General features: G+C 40.4%; 1 protein-coding gene across 7 annotated transcripts in view; it reads right to left on the bottom strand.

Moving 5' to 3' along the window:
- Positions 1 to 26,654, bottom strand: part of AP2A2 (adaptor related protein complex 2 subunit alpha 2) — a 100,908-nt gene that overhangs the window by 31,635 nt on the left and 42,619 nt on the right. For 3 of the 7 annotated variants that reach the window (XR_012159320.1, XM_073347187.1, XM_073347188.1), the window contains exons 3-12: positions 17,049 to 17,191; positions 15,869 to 16,062; positions 13,109 to 13,238; positions 12,601 to 12,702; positions 9,970 to 10,454; positions 7,441 to 7,609; positions 6,159 to 6,296; positions 4,173 to 4,355; positions 664 to 761; positions 229 to 460 (exon numbers count right to left, since the gene is read on the bottom strand). Coding sequence is in view for 6 of the 7 variants with exons in the window: in XM_073347187.1 (XP_073203288.1) it covers positions 229 to 460; positions 664 to 761; positions 4,173 to 4,355; positions 6,159 to 6,296; positions 7,441 to 7,609; positions 9,970 to 10,454; positions 12,601 to 12,702; positions 13,109 to 13,238; positions 15,869 to 16,062; positions 17,049 to 17,191 (1,874 nt within the window). In the remaining variant the exon portion in view is untranslated. The remainder of the gene's footprint in view (positions 1 to 228; positions 461 to 663; positions 762 to 4,172; positions 4,356 to 6,158; positions 6,297 to 7,440; positions 7,610 to 9,969; positions 10,455 to 12,600; positions 12,703 to 13,108; positions 13,239 to 15,868; positions 16,063 to 17,048; positions 17,192 to 26,654) is intronic. The other 4 variants (XM_073347189.1, XM_073347192.1, XM_073347191.1 and 1 more) reach the window with 2 other exon arrangements.

Below are 26,654 nucleotides of genomic sequence, written 5' to 3'. Positions count from 1 at the left end.
ATTATACCATATCTGTTCATTTTTTGATTTTCAGAAGTTTGGAATGTAGCAGAACTCGATTGTCTGGAATGGCATAAGACAGTACTGGGCAACCCTAACTTCATTTTAACGAAGTTCTGGGCAGTCCATTTACTGAACAACATCCACTAAAACATTTAAGTGGAATCCTGCCCAGACAGAAGTCACTCACTTGCAAAGACTTTTCCATGTTTAACTCTATGTACCTACCAAGATATCAGTACTAGCAATGGTACTGAGCCTCAGGTATTCAACGGCTCTCTGCTGTAGCTCAACATCAGCATTCTTCAGCTGACTGTCACTGCGCAGTACGTCTTGAATGGTAGTTTTGATTTCCGGAAATAGGTTCACAAACTTGATGTAGGTAGACAGAAGCAGTGCACGGGTGGGGACACTACACAGATGAAACTTGGAGTGCAGCAAGTTGAATTGAATCAGAGGACTTAAGGGAAAAAAAAATATAGTTCCGTTTTCCTGATATCATAATACATATGCATTATTTAATAACAGTTCAACATTCAGCTGTATGTGACCATAATATTTGAGAGAGAGAGAGGAGAACTCATTGTAAAGAGATGCACTGAGATTCCATGATAAACAATTATAGTATTTTAAGTGGTCTGTTTTAGAACAAAGTGTTCTCACCTGGATCTTGGGTCACCAGCAATTAGATTTCCAAATTCTCCCAGGATGTAACCACCTACTTTTACCAGATTTTCATGGCATGCTGGTGCCTGAAGGGCCTGTAAAAGACCATTCAGTCAAAACCACTGGACAAAGAAAAAATCAATCAAGAATCAATGATACAACCAAAAGAAAGACTATTATTCTACTCTAGACAATATCACTATAGTGATGCTACATTACTCTACAAATTTTAGGAAAACGGTCCTCAAGCATGAACCACAAAGCATTTGCACAGGTTTGCAAAGAGCTGCCAGGTCACATTATCTCCTATGAGTACAAAGTGGAATATGCATATGTAAGCAGTACACACACAAGAAATAGAAGCAATGGGGCAAGGGAAAGTTATTGACTGGTAATTCTGTTAGTTTCCTGTTAGTGGTTCTGTTGTGTGGTGTGTGGTTGCTGGTGAGTATTTGCTTCAGGTTGGGGGGCTGTCTGTAAGCAAGGACTGGCCTATCTCCCAAGATCTGTGAGAGTGATGGGTCATCCTTCAGGATAGCTTGTAGATACTTGGCGATGCGGTGGAGAGGTTTTAATTGGGGGCTGAAGGTGATGGCTAGTGGCGTTCTGTTATTTTCTTTGTTGGGCCTGTCCTGTAGTAGGTAACTTCTGGGTACTCTTCTGGCTCTGTCAATCTGTTTCTTCACTTCAGCAAGTGGGTACTGTAGTTGTAAGAACGCTTGACAGAGATCTTGTACGTTTGTCTCTGTCTGAGGGGTTGGAGCAAATGCGATTGTATCATAGAGCTTGGCTGTGGACAATGGATCGTGTGGTGTGGTCTGGATGAAAGCTGGAGGCATGTAGGTAGGAATAGCGGTCAGTAGGTTTCCAATGCGACCATCGCTTATTAGCACCGTAGCGTCCAGGAAGTGGATCTCTTGTGTGGACTGGTCCATGCTGAGGTTGATGGTGAGATGGAAATACTGAAGCAAATACTCACCAGCAACCACACTAACCCAGGAGCCTATCTTTGCAACAAAGCCCGTTGCCAACTGTGTCCACATATCTATTCAGGGGACACCATCATAGGGCCTAATCACATCAGCCACACTATCAGAGACTCATTCACCTGCACATCTACCAATGTGATCTATGCCATCATGTGCCAGCAATGCCCCTCTGCCATGTACATAGGTCAAACTGGACAGTCTCTACGTAAAAGAATAAATGGACACAAATCAGACGTCAAGAATTATAACATTCAAAAACCAGTTGGAGAACACTTCAATCTCTTTGGGCACTCGATTACAGACCTAAAAGTTGCAATTCTTCCACAAAAAATTTCAAACACAGACTCCAACGAGAGACTGCTGAATTGGAATGAATTTGCAAACTGGATACAATTAACTTAGGCTTGAATAGAGACTGGGAGGGGATGGGTCATTACACAAAGTAAAAGTATCCCCCTCCCCCCGCTGTTTCTCAGACATTCTTGTCAACTGCTGGAAATGGGCCACCTTGATTATCACTACAAAAGGTTTCTCTCCCCTCCCTTCCCCCTCAGCTCTCCTGCTGGTAATAGCTCACCTTAAGTGATCACTCTCGTTACAGTGTGTATGGTAACACCCACTGTTTCATGTTCTCTATGTATATAAATCTCCCCACTGTATTTTCCACTGAATGCATCCGATGAAGTAAGCTGTAGCTCAGGAAAGCTTACGCTCAAATAAATTTTAGTCTGAGGTGCCACAAGTACTCCTTTATCCTACAGCAGTGAATTATAGGATAGTGTTCTATGGTGCCACCTACTGGGAAGGAAGGAGCTAAAAAAATTGTGAAAGTTCTCATCTGTGAAGTAGTGAAGGCTTCCCTAGTTAAATGGCCTCTAAAACTCAGGATGAGGCATACCAGCCTAAGTGCAACCTCAGACCCACCTAAAAATATTAATCTGTAACCTTTCCCTTCTTACAGCCTTAAAACAGTTGTTCAGCTTCTTCTGAACTTGAGAACATGCTCAATATCCAAACAAGACCAGCACTGTGTCATAGGGATAAGGGTGAATATACTACTTCGTAAAGGGGGAAATCCAGTATTCCTCTTTGGAATGAATCCCCAAGGATGCTGAAAATCCACCTTTCTAAAACGAAAGGTGGGCAAGAAGAAATGGGAAAGTTCAACCACCTCATTTGGACAAGGTCACAGCAATAAGGCAGAACTCAAACAAGACACCCATCAGAACCTGCAGGAGGATGGTCAGATCCCATTAAGGTATCACTGAATGCATTACAGGTCTTTGAGATTGTTCTTGAAATTGTCTATGAAGTCCCAGCATACTGGAGTTAGCCAGACAAGGCAGCAGCATCCCTGGTATCACAGCAAGTGATAAAGATCTTCCAGATCTGAGACTAAGCGTGAGACAAGCCCAACCCAAAAGGTGGTTGCAGAACACAAGTCCCAGAAAGAACAAGTCTGGAATCTCAGGCAATGTCCAATGGGAGCGGGGGGTAACCACTAAGCTCATCAGATTTAAAATCCAGTAGGAACTGAGTCGCTACAGAGCCAGTGAAATCATAACTGCTATTTCAGCATCTCATCTCAACACCCACCAGGAGGTGAGAGTCACAGTATCTGATACAACAGTCAGCAAGGAGCGGTGGTGGCTCAGTCCCCATGCTGGAAGCTGCTTCAGACTTCATTTCTGTCCTTGTTTATTTTTTCCCTAATTTCATGGAGCCCTGACAGGGCAGCATGAAGAGAGGAGACGCAGGAGGAAGACAGCAGGAAAGAATGCGAAGACTCTATGTTTCTAAGCTGAGGAGGAAAAGCAAGCTGCGAGACATCTGTCTGCGGCATATGCAATCTGGGGTGCAAGTTCATGACTGTCTCCTCGCTTCCAAGCAGGCAGCACCCTAATGCTGTGTCCCCTACTCCACTATCATAGAAAGGAATAGGTGAGGTACAACAATGAACACAACATTTCTGAAAAGCAAAAAAGCAATTCAAGGTTACAATTCTGTATGTGTGATCTGACTGTATGTAAAAAAGGGATAAGAAGTCAATACCATCTAATATAATGGAGGAAATCCACTGCTTGAATTAAACTTCCTAAAGTCTCACTTTTACTAGATATTACCTTTATAAAATACCTTCAGAAGTACTATGTACTTTGATTAAAGAGCATGGACTATCAATATCACCAGAAAGGTGTTTGAAAATAGAAGCTTTCGAAGTAACAAATCCTCCAGGTCTTGTGGCATTACCTATGAAAACCAAATCAGAAATAGAGGTTTCCTACTGACTTTGGTCTCTGGCAAGACCATTCACTGATTCAAGACACAAAGCTTCAGCAGTGCGTGACTGAAGTCATTCTTCTTTTTCAAGCACTGCCATTTAATTGCCATTAACATATCATGGGAATGGTTAATGAGAACAGAGTTTTTAATTAGATACTATTGTGTGTAGTTTGCACTTCCATACAGAAGCAGAGGGTCTTTCCATCTTGGAAGTGTAAAAACTATCATTCTTACCTCGAAGACAGTCTTTGCTGCATATCCTTGCACATCATCCCTGTTAATCACAATCTGAATAACTCTGTACCACACCTCTTCACTGACGTAGTCTCCGGCAATACGAATCAAATTCAAGATTGTGTCCACATACCAGGTATAATCCACTGCATACTTCTCAGCTAGAATTGCAACCTTCAGCACCTGAGCAAAACAAGAAACTGAAGTAAACCTAAAGAAATCTACAGTGAATGGGTATCCTTAGCAAAAAGGCATGATCCAAGCCAAGAAGTTACTGTGAAGCGCTGTTCACTGAAATAAGCGTTGAGTCGAGGAGGAATGTAGCAAACAGCGTATCTAATGACAGGGTTCCAGAAATCCTTGCTCAAATAAAATCCTTATTGATGTTAGTGTCAGTTTTGCCTGAATATACGCTTGGGCAATTAGCAAAGGCAGGCCAAACAACGTAGAAAAATATAGTTAATAAGATTTGAACCATTTAAGACCTATGTATCTGAAAATCAGAGGGCATTTGTTATACACACAGCACCTGGATGAGGTATCTGTAACAGCATTTCTTGAGAGAAGAGTAAACAAGTTAAGCAGACTATGGTATCCTTGAGCTGTATAATTAATAAATTAATCCAAGCTGCTGTCAGAATAGGACAGAACGAGTGAGATCTTTGATCAATTTAAACCAGCCAATTAAAGATTCTTGATCAGATAACTCAATTTTTTGCAGTTGTACAGAGGAAAAAATATTCCCAGATTACCAGCATATAAAACACTCTCATACCCCGGGTAAAGCCTTAAAGCAGGGGTGGGCACACTTTTTGGCCCGAGGGCCACATTGGGGTTGCAAAACTGTATGGAGGACAGGGTAAGGAAGGCTGACCCCTCCCACTTCCCGCTCCCTGATTGCCCCCCTCAGAACCCCCGACCCATCCAACCCCCACTGCTCCCTGTCCCCTGACCGCCCCCTCCGGGGACCCCCCGGCCCCTGACAGGCCCCTCCGGGACTCCCACCCCCTATCCAACCCCCCCTACTCCCTGACTGCCCTGACCCCTACCCACACCCTGACAGGCCCCCCGGGATTCCCACACTTATCCAACTCCCCCTGTTCCCCATCCCCTGACTGCCCCCCAGGACCCCCTGCCCTTTATCCAACCCCAGCTCCCTTACCATGCTGCTCAGAGCAGCATGTCTGGCAGCCGCACCACCCTGCAGAAGCGTGCAGCCCCGCTGCCCAGCGGCATGACTGCAGGGGAGGGGCTGAGGTCTAGCCTCCCCGGCCAGGAGCTCAGGGGCCGGGCAGGACAGTCCCGCGGGCCAAATGTGGCCAGTAGTTTGCCCACCTCTGCCTTAAAGGGTTATACTTGTGAGTTGGTTCTGGAGGCCACTACTTAATACTACATCAAGTACCCAAGCATAGATATTTCAATTACTAATCTTCACTCAAATCTTCCCAGCATGTTTAAGGTGCTACGAAAATATACCTGAGCACTTCCTATCCACTTTAACTCTCACCTCATATAAAGTATTGATTTCCAGGAAGTACTCTGGATTGAAAGACAGTTCTATGTTTTGGAACAATTAGAGTATTACATACAGACATACTATACAAATTAGCACTTTGTTTAAAAACTTAGTGTAATTAAATCAAACTAGAGTTCTGCTGTATATCATACAATTTAACACTAATCTAACAAATACAAAATCTTGAGGCCAGTGAAGGAAATTTGACAGTACAGAACGCAGTTCTACAACATCCAGAATTTGAGAACAAAGTTTCATTTTTAATATCACACTCCTCCCAAGGACAAAACACACAATTCTAACGATAAAAAGCTGAATTATTAGACTACAACCACCTTTCAGATCTCATTTTTAGTTTTTGCTACCTTGAAAATATCTTTAATAGAGAGCAATTACACAACATCCAACAGCATACTGCGTTTTCCAACACAGGCTAATTGAGATTGGCAAAGGGGACATAAATAACTCACAATTTCTTCTCTAATGGAATAATCAGCAGTCTCCAAGTAATTTAGCATTTCGGCCACAATCTGCTGGGCATTGCTTCGGTCACACATAGCATACAGGAGGTCTACTGCTCTTTGTCTTACACTCACATCCCTTTCGGTCTGTAAGAGAAGCCATAATGTTCACTCAAAGTAGAAGTTCTATGGAAAATCATGTGACAGGCAAGAGAATCCAAAATTATTTCAGCTCCCATTTGCAATTTATGTAATTTACTGAAGAGATGCAGCTTCCATATTGAACACTGAATTACTGTTAAGGATTGATTGTAACAATTGCCACAGTTATCTGTGTTATTCCTACACAGAAATACTATGCAAGTTCATTCTGCAACCAAGAACCTAGGAATGCACTGTATTTCCAGTAATACAAGCTGCTTGCTTCATTCCTACCTCCATCAAGCATCAAGGGAAGGGATTAGCGGAGGTCTATTTATCTATTTTGGGCAAGAGTGATTGTGTAAAAGTTATATCATAGTTAGTGCACTTTGTTTTTCTACTGTATATTTTAAAACATGTAGAAGTGCCTGGAGGACGGGAAAGGCACTTAGTATAAAATGACATATCAAACCCTACCAAGTAATGCAGAGATAGTACTGATTCATTTAATCCTTATGGCCTATTACCTTTTTGTATAGAACTAAGCATTTGCCACCTTATGGGACATGAATGAGCATTACTAAGATTGTCAAGCTGTCAGAACAATGGGAAATTAACTAGCTATATCTGGAGGTTTTAAATCAGACTTATTCAGCATTAATGGAAGTTGCAGTTAAATGCATTAAGGGCACTTGTTGTGACAAACTGAGGCATGTAGCCCACCTTATGAATCTAGAAGAAAATAATATACTTCAGAGGTGCTACTGGACAGAACTCTGAAGAAATCAAGATATCTGATAAAAACCAATTCTGTACTGTGTTTTCAATCTGTTGCCCGTGTGTTGAATTCATTAGCAGGTTTCTACTCAGTGGATGTCTGAATTGCAATTGAGCCTAGAGTAGTGGGGTTTGAGGCACAAACATCCGTCCACCGATAAAAACCTGCAAGAATGTACGTTACAGACTACTGCTTCCTTCCTTTTCAAGTCTTGTCTCCTGACATTTGAATGTTATTATAGTGTGGCTAAAGTAAGAAAACTCATGACATGACTACTCTGAGAAGTAAGAGCACTGATGAGCTTAGCACAAGGGCAAGAGATTCAAAACTGATGCAGAACATATACCAGAATTCTTAAACCTTGATATTTACCTTCAATGCATTGATAACTGTTTCTATATGAGTTTTCACGGCTTCGTGGGAAAATTCAGAGCTGGCAAGCGTGCACATGCTTTCCAGTGCTAGATAACGCAGATTAGTTTCCCGGTGCTGCAAGAACTGACCTAGTTGGTTACAGGCACGGACTAGCAGGTTTGGCTCACTGCACAGAACAGGAGAGAAAGTGAAAAAGGGTAAAAAGCAACAAATTAGAAAAATATTATAAGAATGCTAGGTAATTACTCCACAAGAGGAGTGTGCATCAGAATTGGAATGATAAAGGGATAAGAATCCAACAAACTACTCAAGTGTCCCTACGGAGATAGTAAGTGCACACCTATGAACTGCAGAAGGTAATTAAGTTTTCAGATATTGTAAACATTCATAGCCTCTCTCTAGATTATAGAAGTGGGTTAAGACTACAAACAGGGCCCAGATCCACCAACTCAGGGGCTATTTCTGAAACACCAAAACAATCAATTCTCCGGTGCACCATTCCATACCCCCCAAGTATTGTTCCAATCGAAATATATCCAGCTGCCCCCAACTAAGGCATGTAATTCCCTGCATTATGCAGATGAATGCAGGACTCACACAGATACACCACTCCTCCCATTCATTACCAGATGACTAAAAACTGTTTTCCTCCTTCATGGAGGCATCCTGTGCAGTTTCCACATTAAAAAAATATCAAACCTGTATTTTATTGTGATGGTGAGTAAATATGGATCCCAGGAGGCTACACAGGGCTGCTCAGACTACCATAAAAACATAACCCTGATAGATATATCTTGGTATTGAAGCAGAAACCAATGTAGTTTTATTGTCAAATAAAGAAGTTTATCCAAGATACAGCCCAGCCCAGATTGTCTGAAGCCTTGTTGGCCCCCAAGCAGATATTCAGTTTTTAAATTAAGTACAATTTAAGTATCTGAAATTTACTGAAGAAATTTAGTATAGCATAAACGAGGGGTGGGCAAACTTTTTGGCCCAAGGGCCACATCTGGGTTGTATGGAGGGCTGGGTAGGGAAGGCTGTGCCTCCCCAAACAGCCTGACCCCTGCCTCCTATCCTCCCCCTCCCACTTTCCACCCCGACTGCCCCCTCAGAACCCCCAACCAATCCAACCCTACTACTCCCTGACTGCTCCAACCCCTATCCACACCCCCGCCCCCTGACAGCGCCCCAGGACTCCCATCCCCTATCCAACCGCCCTCTTCTCCTCATCCCCTGACCACCCCTTCCTGGGACCCCCTGCCCCTAACTGCCCCCCAGGATCCCACCCCCTTATCCAACGCCCCTGCTCCCTGTCCTCTGACTGCCCTCCCGACCCCTATCCACACCCCTGTCCCCTGACAGGCCCCCCGGGACTCCCACCCCCAACCCTCCCTGTTCCCCATTCCCTGACTGCCCCCCCAGAACCTCCGCCCCATCCAAACGCCCCACACTCCCCGACTGCCCCCCAGGAGCCCCAGCTCCCTTACCAGAAGCTCGCAGCCGCGCTCCCAACGCTGCCCAGTAGGAGCGGCAGGCCAGAGCGCTGCCTGTGCGGCGGCATCACTGCGGGGAGGGGGGACAACCTACCACAAACCTGCTTCCCACTTAAACAGTTCTCCACCCCTACAATTAACATCCTTCCTCCCACCTCCCCCCCAACTTTCCAGTGAAAATGGTAAGGAGGATTAAGTTTTCAGTGAAACCTAAAGATCATGAGGTTTGGGACTAGCCTCCCCGGCCGGGAGCTCAGAGGCTGGGCAGGACGGTCCCGTGGGCCGGATGTGGCCCGCGGGCTGTAGTTTGCCCACATCTGGCATAAACAGTCAAGACTCCACATAGATATTCATGCAATTAAGTGTTAGAATGGATTTTCATCTATACTAGGACTCAGAAATAGTAGACCTGCTGTAGTTGCTTGGCATTTTAGCATTTTTGCCGCAGCAAAGACAGCTAAAAAAGGTGAATATAAGACTTTGCTTCCACTATGGATAACATGGACTCAGCTTGTACAAACTGAATAGTGTTTTTCAGCAGAGTTATGGTTATGCATTATTCAAAGGCGAACAAGAAGCAAAAGCTAAAATGATGGCCCATTTTGAAGCCAAAACCATTCTCAAACCCAGTGAGCATGCAATATCTGTGTGCAGGCAGCTTAAGCACAAGTCTATCATCAAACTGAGCAGACTGCAAAAATAATCTTATTTTTTATTTTTTCAAGTTTACAAGATAACCCTACGGGTACACATTTACATGAGGAGAAAGCTATACTCTGGCTCAATGAATAGGATTTTCTATATTTCATGTGTCCTTTGTGTATATTCTTTCAAGTGACCAGGGTTCAACTGTACTCTTTAAAATCTAAACGGAGACAGTTATCATAAAATAGCAGGTTACGGGTAGTAATTTTCAGGAGCTGGTAATAGAAAATGAAACTGCATTGTATTAGAAGGTAAATTAATGTGAAGGACAACGTCAAGTGTGGTAGCCTTAAGCGTTCCACAATAAGTAGTAGACTCACCGACTCACCTGTCATGGTGTATAATTAAGCTTATTGCCTCAAACAACACAGCATTCTTTGCATTTGAGTGTTGCACTTTCTTAGATTTTGGGGGCTCTTGAGCTTTGTTAAGGATAGTTTCCAGACATTCTGTGAGACGACCTCGCACCGCAGCATCTTCTGGAGGAAACAAGACAAACTGTTGGACAACTTCATTTTGCTCAACACTACTGATTAAATACCCATCCTTGCCGTAAGATGAAGTTATTCCCCAACTGAGAAGAAAATTGTTGGTGTCAGCACTAAGTTTACAGAAGAACTCCATGAACATAAGGGTGGAATTAGAAGACTCCCGACGTTGCATGGAACAGTGCTGGCAACTAACATGATTCTTTACCCCATTACCTGGAGGTGGATAGCACTGTAACAACCTCAAAAGCTTTACAGACAACCAAGGAGCAGGGACAAAATAATAGGTATAATCCTGCAGATCAGTTGATGCAGATGTCACAATCTGTAAAAACACAAAATCAGCATCTGAATGACAGAAGTTCATAAGATCTGATATTATGAAAATGTTCACTGTTCTTTTAAGTACCAATACAATGTGTAAATGAACTTACAGTTAGACATAACAAATTTTAATAATATATAAAGGCAAAGTATAAGTTTCATTTTTAGTAGGCTGAACAAATCACCTAATAAGGATTAATGTGCAAGTAATTCAAAAATCAATATATCTAAATAAGACACTGAAAAATATCAGTTGTACCAATATCAGTAATCAATAACTCTGCCAATTTGAAAGGTCTTATATTTAGTTTTATAGGACTAAAGAAGCCTAATTTAATAAAGGCTGAGAAGTGTTTGTTTGAAAACAGATGAGTGAGGAAAAAAAAAAATCACGCACCCATGCACCAGCAGATGGTACAGATAGTGGCAAAGTGAACGCTTAATGGATTCATATGCTTCAGATTGATATTGCAAAAAGTCAGCAGCGCTTCTTTTTCAGGATTTATTAATTTCATTTTGAGAGAGTAATTTGACAATTGAGGTTTTTTTTAGTTATTCAAAATTCAGGTTTTTCAGGGCTCTCTTTACCTACACAGTAATCGTTGAAATGTTCCCTAGTCTACTTGAATGTAGTACTACTTAAAACAGAATTATGTTAAAATGTACTAGGTAACCTTTAGTGCACACCAGCAGGGTCTACACGGACTAATGAATGCACAACACGTTAGCCACTTTAGAAGTCCACATTACTGCTCTGTGTAGACAAAACCATAGATACAAATAATCGTTTCTTGTATTTTTCTGGCGATTATTGGATAAACACCAATTTCATTTTTTTGCATTAGTGGTGTTTTATCAGTGTTCAGCAATTAAAACCTAAAATCAGAAGCCCTAAATATCAGATACAGAAGTGCCTTGTGGAGTTCACGACCTCTCATCCATTTTCCCAAGAAAGTTTATACTATAGAATCTTTTCTACTGTTGTTCAAAATATTTTGAACCTATGTAGAACAAGATTTCTCTCGGTTCATTCACCATCCGACAGCAAGGCTGGGAGACAGAGGGAATTCAGATCTGGTGCAAAATTGACCTTTTATTTGGTAACATGAGATCTGGAATCAGAGGCAATGATCTTAGGTGGCAGATTGTGTATCTCCTACCTGGTACCATTAATATAATCTTTGCACAGTACTGCCTGATCTTGTGTAAGACCCTCAGGAATAAACACAGAATAGGTGGGTTTGTATATATTGGGTCCTTGAGCACCAAGTTAGAAAAGCAACCAAAAGAGAGCCTGGGATGATAAATCTTTCTAGAACAGAAGACCTGACACTTGTGTACTGTGGTATATCACAAACAGGTCCACGCAATGGTAGCCGTAATCCAAAACACCAAACAATCAATTATCTGGTGCAACATTCCATTTTCGAGTGAGTCTGATCTCCCACTTGTGATTGGAGGTGAACTAGCCACTTAGCTCATCCCCTAGGCTGTCCTGCAGACCATGTAAGCATACTTGAAGTGTTTCTTTCTAGAGGTTTGGGTTTATATGTTGGAGACAGGTATTAACATTTGAGAAGAGAACACACCGGAAAAATCAGCAAATAAGTTACCCAGAAATATTGGGAAGTCCACTGAAAGACTAGCACAAATGGAGATCTGAAATCTGCCACTTATGCGAGACAGAATTCCTGGCAATTCTTTTAGAGGAGTGGGTACTTAACCAGCTCAAAAGTCTGATGTGTCTCCACATACTGTAATAGAATCGTTTCCTTATGTGAAGTTGGCTGGACATGAAGGGGAAATAATTTGTTGTAAATAGTAAAATAAAATACGTCACTGCTTACAGTTAAAGATGAAGAAATCCACTGGTGCATAATTTAAGGACATAGGCGACAAGAGGAAATGTTTATGGATGTTCACTTCATCAGCAACAGACCAATAAAATATTAACGTAAGAAGGGCTATACAAGCACTTTGCAAACATTACTATTCAACAGAGACTGAAATCGCTTGCAGAAGCAATACAGCAAGTTTGTTTCAGAGTAAACTGTAACCCAAGTCTGTTAACTCAGTCCAAGTGAATCTGATCAAGAAAGTTAAACGGCCCTGGTTACATTTCTCTGCGGCTGTTTAATGAGACTTACTCTGCTTAGCCTAGAGACAGCCAAAGATACTGAAGTTTTAAACTCTTCTGGGTTCTTCTGTGCCAAAGTAGTGATAAGACTGGTAGCAGCAGTAACCACACCCTGGAAGAAAACAGAATTACTAATGTTTTTGTTCAAATATTTAACATGTGCAATTGTTTAAAAGCGTCGAATGAAAGATGGACATTTGTTATGTACCAGACACCCAAATCTATCCTTAAGTTTACACTAAGGAAGATTATACTATACTATTAAGCCTAAAAGCCAAAATTCAGTTTGCATTAATCCATAGTTGTAAGTGATACCTTAAAATAAGCTAACTGGCTTTTATCAATTTTTTTCCAAGTAGGAAAAGAAAAGGAAGTGAGACTTCTTGGATACTCCCTCTTATCCACCCTAACTCCACTACATGGCCCCAGAATTGGTAACCCTCCCTTTTGGCCAAAAGCTGAAATGATTACTATTTATGTTTGGCATCCCAGAAGAAATAATGCTATGATAAGCTTACCAAATGCTGGTCATTGAGAAGATGCACCACCCTGGATGTCCAATCTCCCATGGGAACAAAGTCAGGAGAAGTTCTATACAAACGCAGCAAGCACAAGGCAGCACTCTGCTTCACGCTATCCATGGTGTCTCTGCAAGATAACACCTCTTTTCAGCCCAAATTAAGAGTCTTGGTACAATGGACCAGTATCTGGTCATGCTTTTCACAGGCCGCTAAACACTATTATCCAGAAGTAAACAAGAATGGAAACCAGCACAAGGTTTTTGTTGGTTTTTTTATTAAAAGTATTAGATCCCCAAGTTAATTATTTAAATTACTTTCAACTACTTTAAATTTGTTATTAAGTACTTTGATAAGTGGTTTAAAAATTTGGCTAGTTACACGAGTGTAACTACCTAGTTTAACTTCTGTATCCTTTGCTAAACACTATTTGGCAACATAAAAGCAATAGTGAGACAACACTCCGTCGTCTTCTAAAGCAACAGTACATAGGAGATTTTTCTTCACTCTACAGCTGGAAGTACACTAGTGTTAGAGATGTGATAAGTCTAGGGTAAAGCAATACCAATGATATTCAGTCAGAATACATTTGAAATTAGAGAAGGGATGAGAGTGAAACCAGGATCTCAAGGTAGATGTTCGTAGTTGAAAAATGGTTTACAAATATTGTATGACCTTTATTTCCCAGAGAAGAGATACCGAAAGATTCTGTCTGGAAAGCACCATCAAACTTCATATACTTAATTTGCCTTGTCCGTTAAGAATAACTCACAAATCTTTAGGAAAAGTGATTCATGAACAAGCTAATACATTTAAATTTCTAGGGCATTACTTGATTTCTGTAGTGGTATCCTGCTTGATAACATATTATGGAACTAAAGGTATTCCTTTCAGCCACATGATGTAAGACAAAATTAAATGCAGCCCTTTATCTGATGGGGAGCTGGTAGCGAATCCTAAATTTAGATGATTTAATATGAAAATCTGAATAACTTTTGAAATTCAGCAAGGACAAAACCCTGAGGGTTTTGCTTGTCTCATGAAATTCTGTTCAGGCTTGGCTGAGCTCTGCAATGTTCAACCACCATTTATTTAGCTTCTGTTGCTTGTGTACATCAGAAAAGTCAAAGTAACTGACTATGATTTTTCTAACAAGCCAGCCCCATGCTGGTGTTGCCACAACAACAGTATCACCACAACACTGTTCTAGGAGCAACTGGAAAATGCCAGAGCATGTGTGGAAGTGACCAGGGAGAGGAAAAGGAAGAAGAGAGCCTTGCAGAGCCTGCTCCCTTCAGATCCAGTAAATGACTCAGTGTCCCATCCTCCTTTGGGTACCAACACATGAGGCAGAAGCTCGAGGACCGCCTATGAAAGGATGGTGAATCCCCTGATGAAGATACATGATAGGGGATTGTTAGCTGCACACAATGAAAATAGGTAGAAATAAAAAATAATAATAATAAAAAAACCACTGAGGAAGTTGCATACAAAGAATCTTTGGAAGAATGGTTTTTAAGTGGCAAAGTCAAGCTCTTAAGTTAGAAAATGACAGATTTACAATTGCATGTGCACAATTAGGGTTGCATGTGCATTGTGATGCAATTTCTAGTTATATGATCATATGCAACTTTTTCCACAGGATCCTTGGCGTATTCAGTGCACAGAATGAACAAAGCCAGACTTAATCTTGCACAAGCAAGTACATCTGGCACTATCTGGAGGGCTTGACTTTACAACCCAATTGTCTTTTTAGTATGCAATACATTCAATTATTTTTCTATTACAATGATGAGAGGTGAATGAGGCAACCAAAACTCTAGTTAGTATTTCAAAGAAATGTATGAGAAGGATCCATACAAATTAAGAATACTTAATACTAATAAAGAAAGCAGAACTGAACTGAATTACTACCTGGAGGTTTTCATTTCTTTTAAGTCCTGAGAATTCTCATGGACATAGGCCTAGTCCTATGATCATAATTTCTCATTACACAGTTATTGGGTGAACTCCAGTCAGATAATGGTTGCAAAACTTTTGTTTTGGCCACAGTCTTGCTGGGCAAAACAGGGAAAAAATATTAGTGGCAATTTAAAAGAAAACAGCCACTCAAATGATTTCCTGTGGATATAAAACCTTGCCTATCCCTATGTACACCTAGAAAGGGAATGTGGATTTTGGAGGAAGCTGGAATATACGGTGCAAGAAAAGTTTTCACCTTCCTAATGAAATCATAGACAGCAATAATGTGTTTTCAATGGAGTACATTTCTAATAAGGAAATCTGTAGTTGAGGTATGGTGTTTTCAGATTCATTCACTGCCCATTTTAATAGGATTTATCTGAACAGGAAAAAGGGAACAGCTTTTGTTCTCCCAAGCAAAATATTTGGGATCACACTTCTGGGACAAAAAGTAGATACTTTTTAAAAATTCTTCATAGATACGTGGGTAATGAACTAGAATCTGCAAAAATGCAATTTGGGTTATTAGCCAAAGAGGACACAAGGTAATTAGGCCAAAATATTTTAACTTGTGTGCAAAAAGTTAAGTTTCCATATCTATGTTTAGTCACTTAAGCAAGCAACCTGGTTTTCAGGTGTGTTGAGCACTGTTTACCTTCAGTTCTTAATGATGGCAATTGGCACCTCTAGAACATCAGGTCACTTAGGTGCCTAAATATGGCTTTCGACCCCTAATTTCATGCTGAGAACCACTAGTACTACCTATTGCTGTGCAGTTGTTTCAAACACAATACATACCCAGCTACAAGTATTTTTGGAATTTCTCCAGCAAATGCTTCTGCCATCTCCCGGCTACCCACATTGGCTATACAATGCAAAGCTAGTCCCATGAAGGTGGGGTTGCGACTGGCCAGGTCATTCTTGATTGCATTGTTTATCAAGCGGATCAGCTCACTGTTGGAGTTCACTAGCACTGAGATGAAAAGATATCCCTGTGATTCAGAAAAGGAATAAGAAAGTAATATTTCTGATAAATCAAGCCTGCTAAAACTAATTTTCTGTCTTTTGCTAATATTGTAAGGTATTCTATGAACTCATGTAGTTCCCCTCCAGCAATACTTGTCCTTACAGCTCTCCCAAGAGTTCTGTGTAAATAAGTCCCTGGAATTTCAATCCAATAATAGAATAAAGAGGTCCAGAGTTGCAGAGTACAACAGCAATGTCTTCAGAAGGGAAAAAAAACAAAAAACAAAAAACCCATCACATGTACATTCCACCCAAATCATAAATTTTGCTCGTCAAAGACCTGTGCTCTGCTCAGTACTTGTCACAACCATCACTTCACATGCTCCTAGTAAATGTTAGTTCTCCTGTTAGGGACACTAAAAAGGAGAATAAACCTTCTAGATTCTGACGGTTAACTAAACTCACTCTGGTTTATTCCCCCTCCCTACCTCTCACCCCCAAATGTGCTGTTAAACAGAGGTCCTAAGTATCTGATTTTTTTTTTTTAAGCTTTGACTGTATCCTTTCAGTTACCCCCTAAACATAGGTTTTCCTCTGAGTGGGATTCCATAAAATGTCTAATGTTCTACTTAAAGAAAGTACCTTGTCTAATGGAATGTGTGTGTCTTCGTAAGGTACATTAAAAATGTAACATGACTAGTCTTCTGTTGCAGTTAGTGCAACATTTATTTTAGAGGTTAAAAAAGGCAACAAAATCCTTCAAAGTTACTTATCCAAACAAGTAAAGGACTCATCTGTACAGCTAAACGTTACTTTGCAATACCAGCTAGAACCAAGCTAAGACCATGCAGAAAGAAGGTGGGGGGGTGGGGAGGGGACAAAAAAACCAAACACAAAAAACCCCACAATTTATTTAAGCAGCTAGTTATATAGTGAGGCATGACAGGATAGGAAACTAGGCAGTATGACATTTCATAGATATTTCCTTCTTCAGGGTTGAGAAATTACTCACAATTTGTTTCTCTGTGTATCTGTTAGAACTCAGTAGGTTTACAGCTTCCATGTGGCCAAAGTCAATATCATGGCCCAGGAGGAAGATGAAAAGTAGCTTGCAGACATACTTTTTCTTACTGTAGCCATCCAGAGCCTTGTCACCTAGTAAACAATTAAGAAAAAGCATATTTGAAAACCAAGACTCTTTGAAATGCAGCACAGGCCAACATTTGTATATCTCTGTACGACCCCACACTAGCATTCTAGTACTGCACAGTACCATTCAAGTACTGCAGCATGTGCTAAATGTTTTTTCAAGAGTTCTCGTTTTATCCTGTCAGGTTTCATTGTTTATGTTTAAGGTTCTTTTGATCCACTAGATGAGAGAATCTATGCAAGTGCTTATTACACAATACAAAAAAGTTATTGGGTAGCTTGACTAGATATTCTGACGGACACTTCTGACTGTAAATATCCATTAATACATTCAGATTTAAAACAACCCAAAGTGGCTTACAATACTTTTGAACTAAGCTGCAAAGCAAGCAAACGCTGATCAGATGTGTCTACAAAACATTGGCACCAGAACACCAGTAATGGAATATACTAGGGCTGTCGATTAACTCATGTGATTAACTCCAAAAAATTAATCGTGAAATCGCACTGTTAAATGATAAGAATACCAATTGAAATTTATAAAAAATATATTTCAGATGTTTTTCTACATTTTCATATATACTGTATTCTGTGTTGTATTTTTATTACAAATATTTGCATTGTAAAAATGATAAATAAAAGAAAAAATAGTGTATTTCAATTCATCTCATTCAAGTACTGTAATGAAATCTCTTTATCACGAAAGTGCAACTTACAAATGTAAATTTTTTTATTGTTACATAACTGCACTCAAAAACAAAACAATGTAAAACTTCAGAGCCTACAAGTCCACTCAGTCCTACTTCTTGTTCAGCCAATCGCTAAGGCAAACAAGTTTACATTTACAGTAGATAATGCTGTCCTCTTCATATTTACAATGTCAACAGAAAGTGAGAACAGGCATTTGCATGGCACTTTTGTAGCCGGCACTGCAAGTGCTAAACATTTGTATGCCCCTTCATGCTTTGGCCACCATTCCGGAGGACATGCTTCAATGCTGATGATGCTCATTAAAAAAAAAGAATGCATTAATTAAATTTGTGACTGAACTCCTTGGGGGAGAATTTTATGTCCCCTGCTGTTTTACCCACATTCTGCCATATATTTCATGTTATACTAGTCTCGGATGATGACCCAGCACATGTTGTTCATTTTAAGAACACTTTCATGGCAGACTTGACAAAATACAAAGAAGGAACCAATGTAAGATTTCTAAAAATAGCTACAGCACTTGACCCAAGGTTTAAGAATCAGAAGTGCCAAAATCAGAGGGACAAGGTGTGGAGCATGCTTTCAGAAATCTTAAAAGAGCAACACTCGAATGCAGAAACTACAGAACCCGAACCACCAAAAAGAAAATCAACCTTCTGACTGTGATATCTGACTCAGATCATGAAAATGAATATGCGTCGCTCTGCACTGCTTTGTATTGTTATCAAGCAGAATCACTCATCAGTATGGAAGCATGTCCTCTGGAATGGTGGTTGAAGCAAGAAGGGACATATGAATCTTTAGCGCATCTGGCATGTAAATATCTTGCAATGCTGGCTATAATAGTGCCATGAGAACACCTGTTCTCACTTTCAGAGGACATTGTAAACAAGAAGCGGGCAGCATTATCTCCTGCAAATGTGAATAAACTTGTTTGTCTGAGCAACTGGCTGAACAAAAAGTAGGACTGAGTGGACCTGCAGGCTCTAAAATTTTACACTGATTAAAAATAAAACAATGTTTTTGTACATAATTCTACCTTTGTAAGTTCAACTTCCATGATAAAAGAGATTGCAGTACAGTACTTTTATTAGGTGAATTGAAAATTACTATTTTTTTTACAGTGCAAATACTTGTAATCAAAAATAAATAAAAAAGTGAGCACTGTACACTTTGTATTGTGTTGTAATTGAAATCAATATATTTGAAAATGTAGAAAACATCCAAAAATATTTAAATAAATGGCATTCTATTATCTTTTGAATCGGGCAATTAATCTTTTTAATCGTTTGACAGCCCTAGAACATACAAATGTCAGTTTTGCCCCACAATCCGTGGAAATGGCAAAACCCCAATACTCTGGATTAAAGCATTTAAGTATTCTACAACGGCTAATGCACACATCAGGAAGTGGAGGAATAGTCTGACAAAAAAAATTTTTGATTATGCCTTTTTATAAAGTCTAAAACATTACATTGACTATCATGTGTAGAGGCCATAAGGTAAGATTAAGATCCTCTTAAATACCCAGTATCCAGTCAGCTTTACAAGTCAAATTTCAAAATGGTTTAGATTACAAGGTTAAGAGGTTTCATTTTTATTTATTTTTATTTTTTAAACAAAAGGGCATGCTCTAAAACAGCTTACCTTTTATGGTTGTAGTACAGAACTCTAAAATATGTATTTCTGAAAGTTCATCAACATTATTTTCCAACCTTTTTTTTTTTTTTGTTAAAATCCTATTGTAGTGAAGCGATGACTAAAAAGGGGGGGAGGGGAAGAGATATGATAGAGGTCTATAAAATCATGAATGTTGTGGAGAAATGAACAACAAGTTTTATTTACTCCTTCACACAACACAAGAAATAGGGGTCACCAAATGAAATTAATAGGCAGCAGGTTTAAAACATACATAAGGAATTACTTCTTCACACAACGCAAAGTCAACCCGTGCAACTCATTGCCAGGGGATGTAGTGAAGGCCAAAAGTATAACTGGGTTCAAAGAAGAATTAGAAAAAGTTCATAGAAGATGGCTAATAGGTCCATCAGTGGCTAAGATGCCAGGGACACAACCCCATGCTCTGTGTGTCCCTAAACCACCAACTACCAGAAAAATGGGACTGGATGACAGCGGATGGATGTTCTGTTCATTCCCTCTGAATTATCTGGCACCAGCCGCAGTCAGAAGACAGGATACTGGACTAGATGGACTGTTGGTTTAACACAGTATGGTAATTCTTATGTACTGAATAGTACAGCCAAAGCCATCTGGCTGTAAGTGCTGTTAGGATATAGATATTCAGGCCTGTCTGTAAAGGCCTATACTCTAAGAATTTAGGTGTATTCGTATCACTTAGCTAGTTATAGAGGTATAAAAGAAAGAATCAAAATCACTGTCTGCCGGTGTAAGAGCCTTCTCTTACTGTGACAGTCTGAGGCCCTGTGCTTAGGCTAAGGCCTTTTGCTAAGCAGCAGAGGCAGCCATAAGCTGGGAAGCGAATGATCCCATCCTCACATTCCAAACTAATCACATCGAAATAAGGTGCTATTGGGCTATTAGGAATCCAATCCTGACCTGATAATGCCTATCACCTCCAGGGAAAGGGAAGTGCCTAGAAGATGTAAAAGAAAACTTAGTTTGATAGCATCCTATCTGGCAAGAACTCACTTATCAATAGCTGGGATGTGAAATCCTCATTTCTGTAAAAAGAAAAGGAGTACTTGTGGCACCTTAGAGGCTAACCAATTTATTTCCTCATTTCTGTGTTGTTCTATCATTGTAGTCCCCATTTCCCTATTGTTTGTCTGTATAATCTCTGTCTGGTTCTGTGATTGATTCTGTCTGCTGTACAATTAATTTTTCTGGGTGTAAACTAATTAAGGTGGTGGGATATAGTTGGTTAAATAATCATGTTACAGTATGTTAGGATTGGTTAGTTAAATTTCAGTAAAATGATTGGTTAAGGTATAGCTAAGCAGAACTCAAGTTTTACTATATGGTCTGCAGTCAATCAGGAAGTGTGTGTGGGGGGGGAAATGGGAACAGTGAATGGGGGTTGGGGAAATTGGAATCATGTTTTGCTAAGGGCAGGAATGGGAACAGGGATGCAGGTAAGGCTCTGTGGTGTCAGAGCTGGGAAGGGGGACACTAAGGAAGGAAACTGGAATCATGCTTGCTGGAAGTTCACCCCAATAAACGTCGAATTGTTTGCACCTTTGGACTTCTGGTATTGTTGCTCTCTGTTCATGCGAGAAGGACCAGGGAAGTAAGCGAGTGAAGGAATAAGCCCCCTAACAAGTGCAATCTTTCCGGCAGATGATCTGTTACAGTATAGGAATTATTTTCTTGTAGAGAAACATGAACATTGTGCCTTTTGGCAAACAGCCTCTTCCTTTCCCCATTCAAGCCTACAAAGAAATGTCTACTGATCAGACAGTTTCCTAGAGTTCTGTCTGTGTAACAAAATTTCAGGGAAGCTTCTTCCCTGAAGCTTGTAAAAACTCTTCAACTGTTTTTGCCTCACTCAGAGTGGAACAGATATCTGTCAAATCAATGACCAATTTTTTTGATGGGCAGCATTAGTCAGCACAGGACTGTATGGTATAAAGCCTTATATGAAACGTTACATTATCCCAAAATCATATTTGTTCTTATCAAAAAAAGCCACAAAACCCAACTCATGGCATGTATTTAACAGGCTGAGAAGTGACCAGCTTAATCTACAGCACCTGAATCAATAGGCCAGTTTTCAAACTTGGGTGTCTACAGCTAGGTTAACAAATCCATGTTTATGTAGTTAAAGAAGTGACCCTGATTTTCAGAGGTGCCAAGTACCCACAACTCACTGACATGTATTGATAATCAGGCCATTTAACTTGGTGCCTAAATATTGAGGAACTTCAGCATTCACTTCTATGAAGATTTCAGAAATTTTTAAGCGCTGCTATTACATAAATTCAATCAGTTGCAGTTGACCTAGCAAGCTCAGTGACTGTACAAAGTGTCAGACAGAGTGCCTGGCATATTGCAGATTATGCCTACCGGTTACAATATTGCCAAAAAAACTGGGTGAAGCTCCGAAGAGTCATAAGATTGGGGGGGATAGGGAGGGGTGGGTGGGAAGGGGGAGGTATTTGCTTTTTGTTATTTCTGCTTTGAGAATCCAAATTTTCAAGTTTCTCTACAAGCATGAAGGCTAACAAATTTTTAAATTATAGTGAAGATTTTCATGTTATCACTTGATTCCTGGAGCTAGGGCTTGAAGAAAATACCAAATATCACTAGACTTGTGGAAAAAATGGGAAGAAACCGTTTTCTAACCTATATCAGACAAGTGTAGATATGACAAACTGACAGGAAAAAACCCAGATGACCAGCATGAAGAAAATCCCTTTACATAATCTAAAAATATATTTATTTTAAGGCAAACAAGATTGCCTTGACTTCTAGAGACCATGAGTGCCAGAACAATTAGATCAAGGATTTAAATTATCCATGAACCATGCCTGTGTTTCTGCATATAGTACTCATGGGGGGGATTCTGCACCACTGCACAATGTAGAATTAATATTCTGTGCCAAATTTAATTTTTCCCTATAGAATTGATGCTGCAGAGCTGCTGGCTGCCACTAGGGGCTGCTGGATCCAGCAGAGCCCAGCTCTCCAGCTCCCAAATACAGGACACTGTGGGGGAGGAGGGGAGGAGAGAAGGGGGAGCTGGAGAGTTCTGGGCAGCTGCAGTTCCCAGCAGGTCCTGAAGGAAGGCGGTGGCGTGCAGAAAATTCCGTATAAGCCTGGGACCCAGCATCAGGCTGTTTCTCCCTCTGGATCTCTGGGGGGGGAAGGGTGGGGGAAGAGGGTGCCACACAGCTGGGCTCTGAGGGGTAGTAGGTGAGGGTGTCTGAGATCAAAAGGGGCAGAGTTTTCCCCCCCAAGATGTGCGGCACACCCATACTGAGGTGCCCAACAAAAAGCATAAAATAGAGGCTTCTTTAACTCTTTATTCCTGGGGGAAATCTGTTCTTGTCTTTATTGTTACATACTTGCGGACATTGGTTTTTAAATAAATTACCAAAAATAATTGAAAATGGCATGATTATATAGTGTTATTTTGACAAATAAAATATGCAGAATTTTAAATTACTGTGGCAGAGTTTTCAATGTTTTGGCGCAGTATTCCCACAGGACTAATACAAAAGCAACAACACAGGTCAACTGACAAAATAGTCAATTTTACTATGCTGTTCTTGCTGCGGAAGCACTACAGCAACAGCAGTACAGCCAGACAGGATCTTCTTTTGCTGATGGGGCAATCTATAAAGAAGCAACTGAAAAGAACAAATAAATCTCTCATTCCCTCAGCAATGAATCATGTTTACAACTCTGCTGATTCTGCAGAAAGATAGCACTATCAGCAACAGCAGTGAAGTGAAAATCCACTAGATTCATGTCACTTAGTGAAAAAGGAACAACAGTACCTTCAGGTCAGGGCAAGCAACCAAAGGAGGCAAAAAGCAAAGGGAGGGAGGAATACAACAGAAGGCAATACTAAAGAGCAAGTGGGAGACGAGATTGTTGGGAAGAGAGGGAAAAGGAGAGAGAACTGGGAGAGATGGCAGCTTGGATTTAAAAAATGTCAGATGGATACTGCAGTGTCAACATGAATCTAGGACAGATGTCTGCTACAGTCTTTAGTCTCTGCCAAACTTAAGGAGCAAGAGTGATAGTTCTGCACTCAAGGCAGGGTTAGTGAGCACCTCACACGACACTATTATCTCACTAGTAGACTAATATAGGATTTAACTAGAGGAGTCTCTTTCAATCACCTAGACATATGGGAATAGGGAGCATACACAGAACCCTGCAATCCACTGAAAAGGGGAGCCTCAAAACACACCAAGGGAAGAGATGAATTAATAGCTTTCAACTTTAATCAGATGTCAGCAGATCAGCAGTTTGGCTGCTTCAATCACTTGCCCCCAGCAAGTTTCTCCAGGTCTCCTGTAGAACACTTGGAAACGTGATGGGTGTTCACTGTGATCTGAAGGAAGAATACTTCTGATTGATAAAAGCCAGGGTTTTTTTTGTTTGTTTGTTTGTGGGGGGGTGGGGGGGAAGAAGGGGAAAAAGGGAGGGGGAAATTTAGGTTTATTAATTTGGAGACAAAGACACGAACCAACCTTAAACAATCTGTGGTTAGGCCACTGATCAAGAAGCAATCTGATATTTAATATCTTAATCAGATATGGGTGTCTCAAAGCTGGGTGATTGGAGAGTATTGTAAAAATTGACTAAGTTCACCTGGATTTCTCTAGTGTCTGGAACCCTCATAATTAAGGGCTGGATACTGTACTTAAATAGCATTGATATTGATACATGTGGAATAATAATCCTTTTAGGGTAATCCCCAACTCTTAAAATTTTATGGGTTGAAAACACCTTTCAGTTACACCTAGAAGCAGATGGGAAGCCAGTGCAGTTCAAAGCATAGGTGCAGTATTGCAGTCATGTGCATGCAACTCATTAAGTCAACTTGCCACAGCTTTCTGTACTAGAGGAACTTTTCAATTAATGTTCCAGAGTAGGCCTAACTAGAATGGATTACAATAGTCCAAATTCCTACTGACTGTCAAATGGAAAGTGGGTGTTAATTCCTTCTCCTGTACTTGAAATGCCTTCTTGTGCATTTGAAAACCTCCCCCTAAGTAAAACAGAAAGGAAGAGAATATCTTGGGAACCAGGAGAAATTAAATAATCCCCTTGTTCTCTCTCAGCTGCAGAAAAGTGGACACTCAAATGCTCTTTCTTGGTCCCAAAAAAACGTTTAACATGCTTTGCAGGAACCAATTTCTTGTGTCAGAGAAATGACCATCTGGACTCTGCAAGAACTGCTGAAGGATCCCACTGAGAAGATGAAACCAGTCAACCCCAATAGGCAAACCATTTGTATTCCAATGCTACACAAAAAACTTTAAAAAGGTGAAATTAAAGCTGAGGGCTAGTTTATACTGGCGGCAGCGCTTTAACGTAACTTGTGTAGTCGCAGCGGAGTGCTGGGAGAGCGCTTTCCCAGCGCTCTAAAAAAAGCCCACCTCCACAAGGGGCATAGCTATCAGCGCTGGTACACTGTCTACACTGGTGCTTTACAGCGCTGAAACTTGCTGCGTTCAGGGGGGTGTTTTTTCACACCCCTGAGCAAGAAAGTTGCAGTGCTGTAAAGTGTCAGTATAGACAAGCCCTGAGTAGCAGTAGTTTATAGTCAAGGTATTACAGGGGATGTTTTAACTATCCCTAAAACAAGCAAGCAAAGGATACTGGATTTCTTTTAAGATTAAATTTAACCCAAACACATTAAATTACAGAAATACACAATTAAGGCATCCAATCATAATCCTGCCTTGCAGTGATATCATGCAATAACCATACAATTGTAACTAATAAATATGTTTGTGGTTCCAGATTACAAGTTCTGATTTTCAAGGACATTTTGTGCAGAAAGCAGAAGAGCACTGTGAGGAATGAGTGAATGCAGGTGCTCGTGACCATCTCTGCCAAGGGCAACACATGGCTTCCTTCCCAATGAGAGCAAAAGATGCCAGCCATTTTAAAATTTGCTGAAAATTGGTGTTCTACCTCAGCTAAACAACAAAAATACAACTTATAATTGAAGGGTTTAAAAAAAAAAATCTACATTCACTTTATTCAAGGCATACTCAAGATTCACCTCCCTGTGAATTTGTGGGAATGGACAACATCCGAGTTGAGATAAATTCAGGACAAGAAAATCTGACAGTGCTAAATTTCTTTAACTTAATATTAACTGTTTAATTTATTTGTAAACTCTCAGAAAACACTGCAAGTGCTGTAATTGAGGAGAATATGGTGTATTCTACGTACATAATTAAATGGTTAAGCCTTTCTTTAAATGCAAATTTAATTTTACCTACACACACACCCAGGGCCTTCATGATCTGGGGACAAAGGAAAGGGAATGAAACAGTACCCCTTACTACAGATAACACCCACTTAGACTGTTGGCATCCACTGGTTAAGGAAACAGGCAAACCTACCAACAACTGCAGTCAACCAGGGAAAGGCCACAGGAATGATGGCTTTCCCAAGTGCTTGCTCCTAAAGATTTGTTTGTATGTTAAGGGTCTGGACAGCTGTGAAATTTTAACCTCAGTTGTCAGTGTTTCACAAGACACTTCCAAATGGAGAAAACGAACAATGGTGTCTGTGGTGTTCGGGCTCTTTTTCTTCAGTTTGCCCTCTAGGATTGGTAGAGGCATCCCTGAAGCTGTGCTTCAAGTAGCAATGAAGCAGACTGATATTTTGTTCTGCTGCCAGAAACCAATTCCATCAGACTGCGGGAACGACCAAAGCACAAGCTAAAGCCTCTTGTGATGCAGGCTCATGTGCCAACACAGCCAGAGCACTTGCAGTTTTGAGAAGGGAAGGAAACTGGTTATCCTCCCTCCTGGCACTTCTACTCATCTTTCAAAACAAGATTAGGAAAACAAAGCTTTTAAAAGCTGTCCTGAAAGATGTTGCATCTACCACACTGTTCTTCGATGAAGTACTGGGGAGAAAATTTCAGACTGGAGATTCTCCTTTTTTACCAGCTTGGCTTTTAAGAGAAGCAGCAGCTACCTATCAGGGTGGATAAAAATCAATTATTTAAAAAAAAAAAAAAACCACAAAAACAGTTTTAAATTTAAATCTGATTTTGTTGATAAAATGCTTTTTGAGGGAA

This window comes from Lepidochelys kempii, chromosome 6, assembly GCF_965140265.1.
Source record: "Lepidochelys kempii isolate rLepKem1 chromosome 6, rLepKem1.hap2, whole genome shotgun sequence".
NCBI classification, from domain to species: Eukaryota; Metazoa; Chordata; order Testudines; family Cheloniidae; genus Lepidochelys; species Lepidochelys kempii.
This window is presented reverse-complemented; position numbering and strand designations above follow the sequence as displayed.